Here is a 14,186-nt window from a genome sequence, read left to right on the forward strand (position 1 = left end):
AAAGTTAAAAATGTACTAGATTTAAAACATGTAATCAATCAGATAATTAGTCCAGTTTTAATAGTTTAAGCGATCGTGCTCGAACCCGGGATTGCAATCACCTTCTCCCGGCTTAACGGAATTCCTTATCTAGGATTTCTCGTTCGCAGACTTTTAAATAAAGTCAAATTTCCTCGAATTGAGATTTTAAAATAAACCGGTGACTTGGGACACCATAAATTATTCCAAGTGGCGACTCTAAATAAATAAAATAATCTCATTTCGATTAATGTCACTTTAATTGTAAAAAACTCCTTTATATTCCCCCTCGGGTGGTAAAAAGAAGGTGTGATAGCTCTGGCAACTCTGCTGGGGATAAGAACTTCTAGTTCAGGATTCAGAATTCGAGCTTAGAATAACTTTATAATTGGCTATTATTTATTATCTAATTTTTACTTATTTGAGCCTAATGTGCTAAATGCCTCTTTTTACCGCTTTGATATTGTTTGGAATGTATATAAATTGTTACGAAACCCTCTTCTCCCTGAGTCTTCTAAATCATCTGGGAAGTGTGCACTTCGTGTGACTTCTTTTCTATTAGAATCATATCCCAATTTTAGAACGAGGTTCGGAAAAGTTGCAAAGTCGGTGAAGCTTATGTATTCCCGGTACGCTGCCCCCCTCCCCAGCTCGAGCTATCCGCTCGAGTAAGCCAGGTCTAGAACAATAAACCCAGGTTTTTAAACCTAGAATAACATAGCCTCATGTCGGATCCCTAGTAGGAACGTTTGTTTGCATCACGTGCATTTGACTTTGGGGACTCAATACATGGGTTGAGTCCGTCTAGGACAGGTGTACCCAAATTAAAAAAGACCATCCTAATGCATCTTACGTGCTACTTGCGCATCTGTTTGTTTCGGTTTTTATGTTGACCGGCTTATAGAATAGGGAAAGAAAATCAAAAAAAAAGAAGAAAAAATCAAAAATCAAAAACAAGAGCGAGAGGTAGGTATTTGAAAAATTCCTGAAACTCTGTTGAAATTGTGAAAAGAGAGAGAAAAAGAAAGGTCATTCCAAATTGAGCCAAAATATTCAAGTGTTATGTTACCCGGATGTGAGATACGTAGGCAAACCTCATCGATTCCGACCTCAATTTTCAAAAATACAAAAATATTTTCCTTTATTTCCTTCGTTAGAAATCTTTCCTTAGAAAATTAAAAAAAAATTAACTCAAAAAAGTAGTTTCCTTCTTTCTGAAGTCTTTCATACGGAAAAATGAAATTAAAAAAAATCAAAACAAAATTAAAATCCAAAATACGGGTTTCCTTTATTTTGAAGTATTTTTCCAAAAAAAATCAGAAACAAAAATCAAAAATTATTCTTTTCTTCTTTAGAAGTCTTTATTTTGTAAATGTCCATAATAAAATTTGAAAAATAAAAGTCCAAAAATATTTTCGCTTTTCTTTAAAAGTAATTTCGTAAATTAAAAAAGAGAAAAAAAAAAGAGAAACTCATTAATCCGAAATATTTTCTTAAAAGACCTTCTTTCGAAAATCCATAAGTCAAATCAAAATTCAAAAATATTTTTCTATCTATTTAAGAAGTCTTTTCCCAAAAGTTCAAAAAACAAATCAGAAAAAAAAAGAATAAAAAAATTCGTTTCCTTGTCTAAGAGTCTTTCTTTAAAAAAAAATTAAAAAAATTGAAGTCCAAAAATATTTTCGTTTTTTCTTTAGAAATACTTTTGTAAATTTAAAAATAAAAAAAAAACTCAAAAATCCAAAATATTTTCTTAAAAGTACCTCTTTTGAAAATTTAGAGGCAACATCCAAAATCCAAAAAGTATTTTCTTTATTCTTTATAAGTCTTTCTTTTCAAAAAATTTCATAAAAAAACAAAACAAATAAAAATCCAAAAAAAATTCTTTCCTCTTTAATAACCTTTTTTCGAATATTCAATAAAAAAATGAAATGCAAAAAAAAAAAAAGTTATGTTCCTTTTCTGAACGCTTTCATTGTTTGAGTGTTATAAAAAGAAAAAAAAGAGTTAGCTTATTTACTCTATTCCTAATTTTTTCGAACTACGCAAGATCTGAGTCATGCGGCGTCATGATACGTAGGCAATCCCCATCGGATTCGATCATAGCCATAAATAATTGAGTGAAAAATAATCCGAAAAAAAAAAGAAAAAGAAAAAATTGAGTGAAAAAGAAAGAAAAAGTGAAAAGGAAAAAAAAGAGTGACATAAAATAAAAGAGTGACAAAAATAAAAAAAAAATAAAAAAGAGAAAAAGAGAGTGCCAAAATAGAAGAGCGACAGAAACAAAACAAAAATCAAGAGTGACTAGAGAGAAGAAAAAATAAAGAAAAGAGGTGCAAATTGAAAAAAAAAGGTTAATTAAGGCCGGGATGAAACATGCAACTCGTTCAAACACATAGTACAAACGTTTAACTGTCTAGGTGCATTGCATCCCAATATGTGATTTCCTATCTGTTAAACGTCCCAAAACTAACAAAGTTGTTGGGTGTGCAAATTAGCCAGGTTCTGTTCAGGTGGTTGGTTTTGTTGGTAATCTGGCTTCCCATCCTTATTTCACAAGATCCAAAGGAAAGGTTCCTATGGCCTCTATAAACCATCTCCAAATCATTGATCCTAAGGATAGCCCAGCACCGGCTATTCCACAACTAGAATCAGCAGTTGTTGAAGAAAATAGGATGTTGTGTCTCCGCATATTGAAAATGTGGGACGCTTGGTCTAATGGTAGAGAACCGCCAAGTGCAATCCCTGAGTTCTCTGAGTTGATCCCCAGGTCAGGTGAGGTTACCAATGCCCCTGTGCCCAACCCGCTCATCCCATGCGGGCACCTTCCAATGTCGTTCAATGATCCTAGCATGCCTTCTGTGGTTCGCTCCCAGGCGCCAGTTTCCTGGGCACCTCCAATATTGTTCTCTATAGCACCAGTCTGCACCAGAGCACAACCAACTTTACCATCGCTGTATGTTGAGCCCTTAATGTTCACCTTTCAGGGTCCACAGCTTCAGTCAGAATTAGCATATGTGACCCCATACGCTTTCACTCAACCTCCGCAATATGATCTATCGGTGGAGAAAGAAAAGGTGGTTAAAAATCCTGAGCAAGAGGAAATGGCTCGGAAGATGAAGAGCCTGGAACAAAGCCTGAAATACATGCAAAGTCTGAGTGGCCAAAAGAGTGTCTCATACTTTGATCTCTGTATGTTTCCCCATGTCCACTTGCCAGCTGGCTTCAAGATGCCAAAATTTGAAAAGTATGACGGGCACAGAGACCCGGTAGCTCACATGACACGATATTATAACCAGTTGAGAGGCGCTGGTAGCAAAGAGGAGTTGCTAATGGCCTATTTTGGGGAAAGCCTCACCGGAATCGCTTCTGAGTGGTATATGGATTAAGAAATTACCCATTGGCATGTGTGGGGAGATATGACTCGAGATTTTGTCCGCCAGTTCTAGTATAATGTGGACATCGCTCTCGACAGAAACACTTTGTCCAATTTGAAAAAGAAAACTGCCAAAAGCTTCTACTAATATGCTGTCAAATGGCATGAGCAAGCTGCCAGGGTAAAGCCTCCAATGGACGAAATTGAAATGGTCACGGTCTTTCTACAGGCCTAAGAGGCGGACTACTTCCAGAACATGATGTCTGTTATGGGTAAGTCGCTCGCTGGGGCTATCAAAATTGGGGAAGTGGTTGAAAACGGTTTAAAAACAGGTCGAATCTTGAGTCATGCTGCTATTAAGGCCACATCACAGGCTGCTCAGAATAGTTCGGAGGGTTTGATGAACAACAATGGAAGTGAAGAGGAAGCCATGATGGTTTCAAGCTCAAAGGGGCCCACGGGTCATTCAGCCAATTATATGTGCCTCCTATGGTCCCACCACACTATTATCCCCTTCAAGATGATGCTTATGCCGTGGCACCGCCTCCCTATGCGGTGATGAATGCGCAACCTTACATGCGGCCACAACATTATCCACAAAACCGAGCTCCACCTCCCAGAAATGCTCATCCTTACCAAGCTCCATATAATCCTCAACCAAATGATCCACAATAGAATCCTCGCCCAAGAGAGCCTTTCAGAAAGAATTAGTTCACCCCTATTGGTGAATCGTATTCAAGCTTCTTCCAAAAGCTAGTCAGGTTAGATCTATTGCAGCTAGTGGCCTCGAATCGGCCATTCCTTAGTTGATGTCAGCATAATCTAGTATTCTTTCCCAACTTAGGGCCTCCAATCCCCATTTTATTTCGTTTTAGATATAGGGCTCCACTCCCTAATCTCTTTTTTCCCAAGGATACACAATCTTGATGTTACTTCTTTCAATATAGAAGTAATTTAGATTTTTGTTACAATAGCTTACGAAATTTTTCTAGTGAAAATTGGGGCAGAAAATTTCGTTCGTTTGTTTGTTTTGGTGCCTAAACAGGTTTTTACCTTGAGGCATAAGTTTCGAGACGACCAAAAGAAGAAGTCTCGATCCAAAATAAAAGAAAAAGAAGAAAAGGAAAAGAAGTAAACTCAAAGTGTAGAAGTGGACAAAAGATGCGGACTGCTCAAGATATGATTGAACTCTCAAGCTTTGCATGTCCCGCCTTGATCCGAAAAGATGAAGAAGAATGAACCAGCGATTGCAGCTAACGATCATCAAGATTCAGATCATAGTCTGCAGGAAGAACCAGCCAAGACTCAAGATCAAGCTTTAGAAGGTTTATAGATATGAATCTTGTAACTCGTAGTTGATAGGCTTAGCTAGTTTAGCTTTTCATCTTTTATTTTGGTGTAATAAGGAGATCAGCAAGCAGAAACAGCAGCAACAGCAGTGAAATCACAGTTTTTCGGTAGTCCCAACTACCAAATCTTCCAGAACTACACTGACCTGATTCCTTTATAGCCAAGGATATGTAGGCAACCTCCGAAGCAAGGTTCGGTCAAACCTTTTCAAAATGCTTCCCATGGAATTTCAAACGGAAAAACATTGCTCGTATTTTCTCACTTTGTCTTTGCCCGAAAACTCTTCATGTTTCCGAGCAAAGAGGGAAGCTGTGAGCACCTAATTTTTGCCCTACATGAAAATAACTCCTAAAAATCGACCAAAAATAATTTTAATTTATTTTTAGGAGTTTTTCTTTATTTAGTTACATTTTATGCATTTTTATTATTTTAAAATCATAGAAAAATCATAAAAATTGCCACATTTTAATTTCATGCAATCTTAGGTTCAATTTGCATGTAGGAATTAATTTTATTAAGAAAAAACACAAAAATGGTTATTTTTACATATTTAGTTTTAGTCTTTAGAAAGTAGTCTTTTTATTTAGTTTTAATTTAATTAATTATTTTAATAGATAAAAAATTTTAAATTTTACAAATTAGATTGATTTAGGGTTATTTTAGGATTTTATTAGATTTTAAAATCAAAGAAAAAGAAAATGGGAAAAAAGATTTTGATTTAGTCTTAGTGTATTTGTACAAAGTTAATTAGCCCAAATTCACGACCCAAATCCCTTCAAGCCTAAAGCCCAATACCAATTTCCCTTTCCTTTTAATTAAGACCTAGAGCTAAACCTAAAAAATCAGATGGAGACCTAAAAATCAAGGACCCTCCTCCTCTGAAAAAGACAGAGAAACGGCGCTTGCTTTCTTCTTCAACACAACGACACCTGCTCCTTCAGAGGACAAGGGCGCAGCTCCCCTCCCTATTTTTTCAGTCCCAGCGTTTGTTTCCCCTCCATCTTCTTCCGCCTCTCCCTTTCAAAACCAAAGATCACACACTTCCTCCATAAAAACAAAAGCTTAGCCATCATCCTCCCTCGCCATCTCTCTCTCACACACACTTAAAAACATCAAAAAATGAATATCTTAAATCAAATAAAATAGGAAGCCAAGACCAAAAGAGGGCTGTAAATTCGAAAGAAAACTTGGAATTCCAATAGAATATGTGAAGAAAACTTGAAATTTCCTTCTGTTTTGCTGCTATGAGTGTTTAAACTCTCCAAAATTTCTGATTGACTATTGGATCTGTGGTTGCTTGCTGGGTCTCGTCATCTTCTACTTGGCTCGGGTTCCGCAATAACCAGATTTGGAATTCTGCCTTTATTTGGCCTATTTATAGTGTATTTGCTGCTTCAGCTAGGTAAGTTCCAAGATTCCTTGTATTGTGCTTTCATTTGAATGATTAAAAATGACTATTTGTATAATGGTTGATTCATTTAAGTCAGTTTCATGTTCAAAGTGTGAGAATCGTTTTTGTTAATTGTTAATTCTTGTAAGAATAGTTTGGAAAAGGAGATGTAATATTTTAATTGATTCATTTGTTGTAATAAGCAAAATCATTAATAGCTGAACATTTGTGTTACTTTTTTCCTTTAAATGGGTATACGAAACAAGGAAATAAAAGGCCATTATTTGTTGGGTGGATGTACGTGTACGCAGTTAACCATCGTCATTTGGCAAAAGAAATTGGTTTTTTGGCTCTATGTCACTGTATCTTTGGCCATAGAGTCCAATGAATATACACATAGAGATGATTGAATTAACCTTTGCCTCCTAGATATGTGTTAGGGTCAATTGAGTGTCTTCTTATGTATTTGTCCTTTTCTTCAGCATGAGAGTTTTTAAGATTAAGGAACAAGATGTCACGTATGAATATTCAAATAGGATAATGGAAAGCAGTCCTGTATCTCTTTATTACTTTGTATTTTTCCTCCTTGGTAAGAAAGAAGCTTTGTTTGCATTAATGTACCTGTTGTAGCAATCGTTCACTTATAATTATTTTTTTGGGGTGACTTTGTTTGTTTTTTTTCATGCGAAACTAGTCATTTTCTTGATGAATCCTCACGCCATGGATATTGTCGTTGTAGTCTATATGTGCCATGATTTTAATTTCGTATATGAAAGTTTGGATTGTTAACAGTATCTTGGATGTACAATCTTAAAAGATGGATAAATAAGTTATGGCCTTGCAATAACCTCAAATTTAGAAAAAGAAATAATTCCGAACATCGTAGTTTGCTTTAGGCACGCAATTAAATCATTACAACTTCGGGTACGGTTCCCGTGGCGTAGTTGTGATACCTAATTTCAAATTAGATTTAAATAGGGGCATCCTTAGTTTGCTTTAGTGAAATACAAATCTTTTAAAAATAAATCGAGGCGTTCCATTCACAATTAAATCACCTATGGCCCTCACATTAATATTATAACCTAGTGTAGTAAACATTTTGAACGTTCGTAGTTTGCTTTAGGCACGTTTATAATAAATTATCGTGACTATGGGTACGGTTCCCGTGGCATAGTTATGATACCTAATTCCCAAATTCAGGTGTGCATTTCATGTGACCCGATCATAACAACTTCGAACATTTAATAAAATCAACATATCGCGAATCACGGGTGCATTTCATGTAGTGTGGTTTACGATGTGTTCCAAAACAAACAAGTGTACGACAATCGTAACTTGATCAAAAAATAAATCCATAAATCCTAAAAGCGGTTATAAAGTTAAAAATGTACTAGATTTAAAACATGTAATCAATCAGATAATTAGTCCAGTTTTAATAGTTTAAGCGATCGTGCTCGAACCCGGGATTGCAATCACCTTCTCCCGGCTTAACGGAATTCCTTATCTAGGATTTCTCGTTCGCAGACTTTTAAATAAAGTCAAATTTCCTCGAATTGAGATTTTAAAATAAACCGGTGACTTGGGACACCATAAATTATTCCAAGTGGCGACTCTAAATAAATAAAATAATCTCATTTCGATTAATGTCACTTTAATTGTAAAAAACTCCTTTATATTCCCCCTCGGGTGGTAAAAAGAAGGTGTGATAGCTCTGGCAACTCTGCTGGGGATAAGAACTTCTAGTTCAGGATTCAGAATTCGAGCTTAGAATAACTTTATAATTGGCTATTATTTATTATCTAATTTTTACTTATTTGAGCCTAATGTGCTAAATGCCTCTTTTTACCGCTTTGATATTGTTTGGAATGTATATAAATTGTTACGAAACCCTCTTCTCCCTGAGTCTTCTAAATCATCTGGGAAGTGTGCACTTCGTGTGACTTCTTTTCTATTAGAATCATATCCCAATTTTAGAACGAGGTTCGGAAAAGTTGCAAAGTCGGTGAAGCTTATGTATTCCCGGTACGCTGCCCCCCTCCCCAGCTCGAGCTATCCGCTCGAGTAAGCCAGGTCTAGAACAATAAACCCAGGTTTTTAAACCTAGAATAACATAGCCTCATGTCGGATCCCTAGTAGGAACGTTTGTTTGCATCACGTGCATTTGACTTTGGGGACTCAATACATGGGTTGAGTCCGTCTAGGACAGGTGTACCCAAATTAAAAAAGACCATCCTAATGCATCTTACGTGCTACTTGCGCATCTGTTTGTTTCGGTTTTTATGTTGACCGGCTTATAGAATAGGGAAAGAAAATCAAAAAAAAAAGAAGAAAAAATCAAAAATCAAAAACAAGAGCGAGAGGTAGGTATTTGAAAAATTCCTGAAACTCTGTTGAAATTGTGAAAAGAGAGAGAAAAAGAAAGGTCATTCCAAATTGAGCCAAAATATTCAAGTGTTATGTTACCCGGATGTGAGATACGTAGGCAAACCTCATCGATTCCGACCTCAATTTTCAAAAATACAAAAATATTTTCCTTTATTTCCTTCGTTAGAAATCTTTCCTTAGAAAATTAAAAAAAAATTAACTCAAAAAAGTAGTTTCCTTCTTTCTGAAGTCTTTCATACGGAAAAATGAAATTAAAAAAAATCAAAACAAAATTAAAATCCAAAATACGGGTTTCCTTTATTTTGAAGTATTTTTCCAAAAAAAATCAGAAACAAAAATCAAAAATTATTCTTTTCTTCTTTAGAAGTCTTTATTTTGTAAATGTCCATAATAAAATTTGAAAAATAAAAGTCCAAAAATATTTTCGCTTTTCTTTAAAAGTAATTTCGTAAATTAAAAAAGAGAAAAAAAAAAGAGAAACTCATTAATCCGAAATATTTTCTTAAAAGACCTTCTTTCGAAAATCCATAAGTCAAATCAAAATTCAAAAATATTTTTCTATCTATTTAAGAAGTCTTTTCCCAAAAGTTCAAAAAACAAATCAGAAAAAAAAAGAATAAAAAAATTCGTTTCCTTGTCTAAGAGTCTTTCTTTAAAAAAAAATTAAAAAAATTGAAGTCCAAAAATATTTTCGTTTTTTCTTTAGAAATACTTTTGTAAATTTAAAAATAAAAAAAAAACTCAAAAATCCAAAATATTTTCTTAAAAGTACCTCTTTTGAAAATTTAGAGGCAACATCCAAAATCCAAAAAGTATTTTCTTTATTCTTTATAAGTCTTTCTTTTCAAAAAATTTCATAAAAAAACAAAACAAATAAAAATCCAAAAAAAATTCTTTCCTCTTTAATAACCTTTTTTCGAATATTCAATAAAAAAATGAAATGCAAAAAAAAAAAAAGTTATGTTCCTTTTCTGAACGCTTTCATTGTTTGAGTGTTATAAAAAGAAAAAAAAGAGTTAGCTTATTTACTCTATTCCTAATTTTTTCGAACTACGCAAGATCTGAGTCATGCGGCGTCATGATACGTAGGCAATCCCCATCGGATTCGATCATAGCCATAAATAATTGAGTGAAAAATAATCCGAAAAAAAAAAGAAAAAGAAAAAATTGAGTGAAAAAGAAAGAAAAAGTGAAAAGGAAAAAAAAGAGTGACATAAAATAAAAGAGTGACAAAAATAAAAAAAAAATAAAAAAGAGAAAAAGAGAGTGCCAAAATAGAAGAGCGACAGAAACAAAACAAAAATCAAGAGTGACTAGAGAGAAGAAAAAATAAAGAAAAGAGGTGCAAATTGAAAAAAAAAGGTTAATTAAGGCCGGGATGAAACATGCAACTCGTTCAAACACATAGTACAAACGTTTAACTGTCTAGGTGCATTGCATCCCAATATGTGATTTCCTATCTGTTAAACGTCCCAAAACTAACAAAGTTGTTGGGTGTGCAAATTAGCCAGGTTCTGTTCAGGTGGTTGGTTTTGTTGGTAATCTGGCTTCCCATCCTTATTTCACAAGATCCAAAGGAAAGGTTCCTATGGCCTCTATAAACCATCTCCAAATCATTGATCCTAAGGATAGCCCAGCACCGGCTATTCCACAACTAGAATCAGCAGTTGTTGAAGAAAATAGGATGTTGTGTCTCCGCATATTGAAAATGTGGGACGCTTGGTCTAATGGTAGAGAACCGCCAAGTGCAATCCCTGAGTTCTCTGAGTTGATCCCCAGGTCAGGTGAGGTTACCAATGCCCCTGTGCCCAACCCGCTCATCCCATGCGGGCACCTTCCAATGTCGTTCAATGATCCTAGCATGCCTTCTGTGGTTCGCTCCCAGGCGCCAGTTTCCTGGGCACCTCCAATATTGTAGTCTATATGTGCCATGATTTTAGTTTTGTATATTAAAGTTTGGATTGTTAATAGTATCTTGGATGTACAATCTTAAAAGATGGATAAATAAGCTATATCCATGCAATAACCTCAAATTTAGGAAAAAATAATAATTCTGAACATCGTAGTTTGCTTTAGGCACGCAATTAAATCATTACAACTACGGCTACGGTTCCCGTGACATAGTCATGATACCTAATTCCCAAATTCGGGTATGCATTTCATGTGACCCGATCATAACAACTTCGAACTTTTAATAAAATCGACATATCGCGAATCACGGGTGCATTTCATGTAGCGTGGTTTACGGTGTGTTCCAAAACAAACAAGTGTACGACAATCGTAACTTGTTCAAAAAATAAATCCATAAATCTTAAAAGCGGTTATAAAGTTAAAAATGCACTAGATTTAAAACATGTAACTAATCAGATAATTAGGCCAATTTTAATAGTTTAAGCGACCGTGCTCGAACCACGGAACCCGGGAATGCCTAACACCTTCTCCCGAGTTAACATAATTCCTTATCTAGAATTTCTGGTTCGCAGACTTTTAAATAAAGTCAAATTTCCTCGAATTGGGATTTTAAAATAAACCAGCGACTTGGGACACCATAAATTATTCCAAGCAGTGACTCTGAATAAATAAAATAATCTCATTTCGATTAATGTCACTTTAATTGGGAAAAACTCCCTTATATTCCCCCTCAGGTGGTAAAAAGGAGGTGTGACATTCATATCAAATAGTGTTGTATTTAGAGATTACTAGTGTATTTTCTTTAGAGTTTATGACTCAGTTTCACCGGTTTTGGGAATTACTTGACTGTTGTTCCATTTTGGCTTATTATGATATTTTATCAGTTTAATTTATTATCTTAGTTGTTATTGTAGCTAAATTTTCAATATGTGTTAGGCTTACCTAGTCTTAGAGTCTATCTCTCACGATATCCTAAGGTGGAAATTTGGAGTTATGACAGACATCAAGGTCCAAGTACCATCATCATCAATGTCTAAGTCAAGCTTCAAATAGATCAAAAACCATTCCCACAATTACTTTCTTTCCTTCTCTACAACTGTATATACTATCGGAAAGATATTGTTATTTGGATCAAGCCCAACAACAGTTACAATTAAGTCCCATACATTGGACCCTTAAGTCAATAACCATCCACCCCAATTATTCTTCTACAATCACTCTTGAACTCATCTTTACAACCACTAACACAAATATAGATTATGTGGAACCTCTTAGGCTTGTGAGGCACCTCATTTTCAGCTAACTTCATATAGACTGCGGTACTTGGATTTGTCCTCCTAATTTCATTGCAATAGTTCCATAATACCTTGTATTGATCATTAATATCTCCATCAATCAGTGCAAGTGCTTTTTTCTTAGCCCTTATGCATTGTGATAATGTCATTTGTACTCTTAGCTTTACACTAACACGATCTTTGAATGCACCGATTGCCTAAGACCTATTTGAGCTTATTGCCTTAAGATATCTTTGTGAAATATAAGAAGATGTGATTGATTTGTCACGATGGTTCCAAATCTTACAATCATGAGTGTGATTATATATTCTCATCTGAAATGTATCTCGATGCATTCTTGAAGCTAGAATCTCCCATTTGCAATCTGGATAACCACAAGTTGCTCTCACTCACAAGTTATCATTCTTGCATCACTTAGTGTACTTCCCATCATCTACTTCATGAGTTATTACCGCATATTTGAACTCATGCTTGTTTTCAAATGTCAGTTTTAATGCCAACACTAGTTTATCCCCGTCATTTTTAGGATTGAAATTAGAAAGGTTGAAACTCTCAATGTCAGAGTCACATTCTAAACTTTTTGTATCATTTGAGGCAACACTGAATCACCTTCTTCAGCAACATTTTTTTCCTTAACTTCTTCACTAACTTCGTATCTATATGATTCATATTTTCATTATCCTCTGAAAATTCATTTTGTGAGTCTTCAAAATCATCATCAGTCAAAGAATGCTCGCTATTTACTTCTTGCTCTTGTTCTGCTCCACCAACTTCATTAGCATGTATAGTTTTTCCAATATATGAATCAAGATGATCAAAGTACACTTCAACCACCTTATGATCTGGAAAGTTTTTGGATACAATAATGGCTTCTAGATCAGTAAAAACAAGTCGCATTCTATTCCCATACCTCCCACACTTATGCTAAAAAGTAACAAAATCTCTCTCGTAACCACATAGTTCTGCCATGGATTTGAATTGCGACAACTTCAACTCTGTGTCATTAATTTAATCAATAAAATTTACATGCCCCCAAGAATTAATCTGCTAGGCTGATGCTTCATCGATGTTACTTTTATACTGAAAAAAGAAACCTCATATATAGGGCCTGCCAAAAATATTAAACTTATGTTAGACCTTTTTCTAGTGGAAAGATAACCTAAAAAAAGTTTTGCAACATAATTAATAGCTTATTTTATTTTACAGAGTAACCTTATAAGAAGAAAAAGACATGTTAATGTGGGTGGACTTAAAAGCAAGTGAGCATAGAAGAGCAATTTTGAGGCTATATTTAATTTTAAGATTATTATACTCTTGCTTAGGTTGTGTATAAGGTTTTAACTTTTTGCACAATTACGATTTTCGGGGACAATTTCTGGTGGTTGGGGTCTGCGAAAAATTGGAAATTTCACCAACGATAGAAAAAAAGGGTTACAAATATTTCCATGTTAGAAATAACTTTTTATTCCTTATTGTTCGTCTCTACTCCAATTTTTTTATTCAAAAAGCTTGTGCTATATCAATGCACGAAGGACAGAAAAGATTTAATTTACTAATTTTATCATAATATAATGAAGTTGTCAGGTGTTGTATAAAAATTATAAATAAACTAAAGAATGTAAAATTGAGTCAACATGCAGTAAAAAAAATATAACATTTTCTTCAGCTTGATGAAAACCCAAGTAGTATTCTTTGCTAAAATCTTACCGTAATTGGGTATTTCACTACCATAGCATCTAATAATCATTGCAGAAGATCAACGAGTAAGCTTCTTTACTTCGAATCCTCTTCTTGTTTCAGTCCATCGAAGCTTTTTTCAGAGGGTCAGGATTTTTGGTAAAGTGTTTCTTCGCAAATAAAGTTGGGAAAAAATTGCAATTGGAGTTGGTCTTTTACGGATAGATTTAGTATTTTACAAAGTCACGTGAGTATCACATGGACTAACACCGTTAGTTTTTAACTTGATTCTGTTAGTAAGACTAAAGGTACTCCACTCTAACAAAGTGAAATTTAAAAAGTTAAGGAATTAAAGATGCTTTGAGTCATATTTGAAGGACAAAAATAATCATACTCCCTCACATAAGGGACAATTTTAGTCAAAAACTCAAACAAATAACAAGCATAGATTATCAAAGTAAGTTCAGGTATAAATATCTTCTAGATGGCTAAGCAATTAGGGAAGACATACGGATTCATTAAACTACATTTCTAGAACACGAGCTAGCCAGCAAGATTATGATGCTCGACCTCCAGAGGCCGACAACGGACGAAGTTCGCAAAATAACCAGAAGACACTAGCCAACTTCTCAACATCCTATAACAGCCTACAATACAACTGCTTATTCAGCTACCATCTGCCCATTGTTACTATAAAGGTCTCAGTAGGATCTCCCCTGAAATAATAATCCTCAAAACATTAAAAATATGACAACAGGTCCAACGATCAGAAGAAAATCCAAAC

At 34.7% G+C, this 14,186-nt stretch overlaps 1 protein-coding gene across 5 annotated transcripts in view; it reads right to left on the reverse strand.

Moving 5' to 3' along the window:
- Positions 1-13,729: 13,729 nt before the first annotated feature.
- LOC107831638 (serine/arginine-rich splicing factor SR30) overlaps positions 13,730-14,186 on the reverse strand; it is a 30,293-nt gene continuing 29,836 nt past the window's right edge. For all 5 annotated transcript variants that reach the window (XM_075253692.1, XM_075253691.1, XM_075253690.1 and 2 more), the window contains one exon: positions 13,730-14,118. In XM_075253692.1, the coding sequence (XP_075109793.1) occupies positions 14,104-14,118 (15 nt within the window). In that variant the 3' untranslated portion in view covers positions 13,730-14,103. The remainder of the gene's footprint in view (positions 14,119-14,186) is intronic.

This window comes from Nicotiana tabacum, chromosome 5 (assembly GCF_000715075.1).
Source record: "Nicotiana tabacum cultivar K326 chromosome 5, ASM71507v2, whole genome shotgun sequence".
Lineage (NCBI taxonomy): Eukaryota > Viridiplantae > Streptophyta > Magnoliopsida > Solanales > Solanaceae > Nicotiana > Nicotiana tabacum.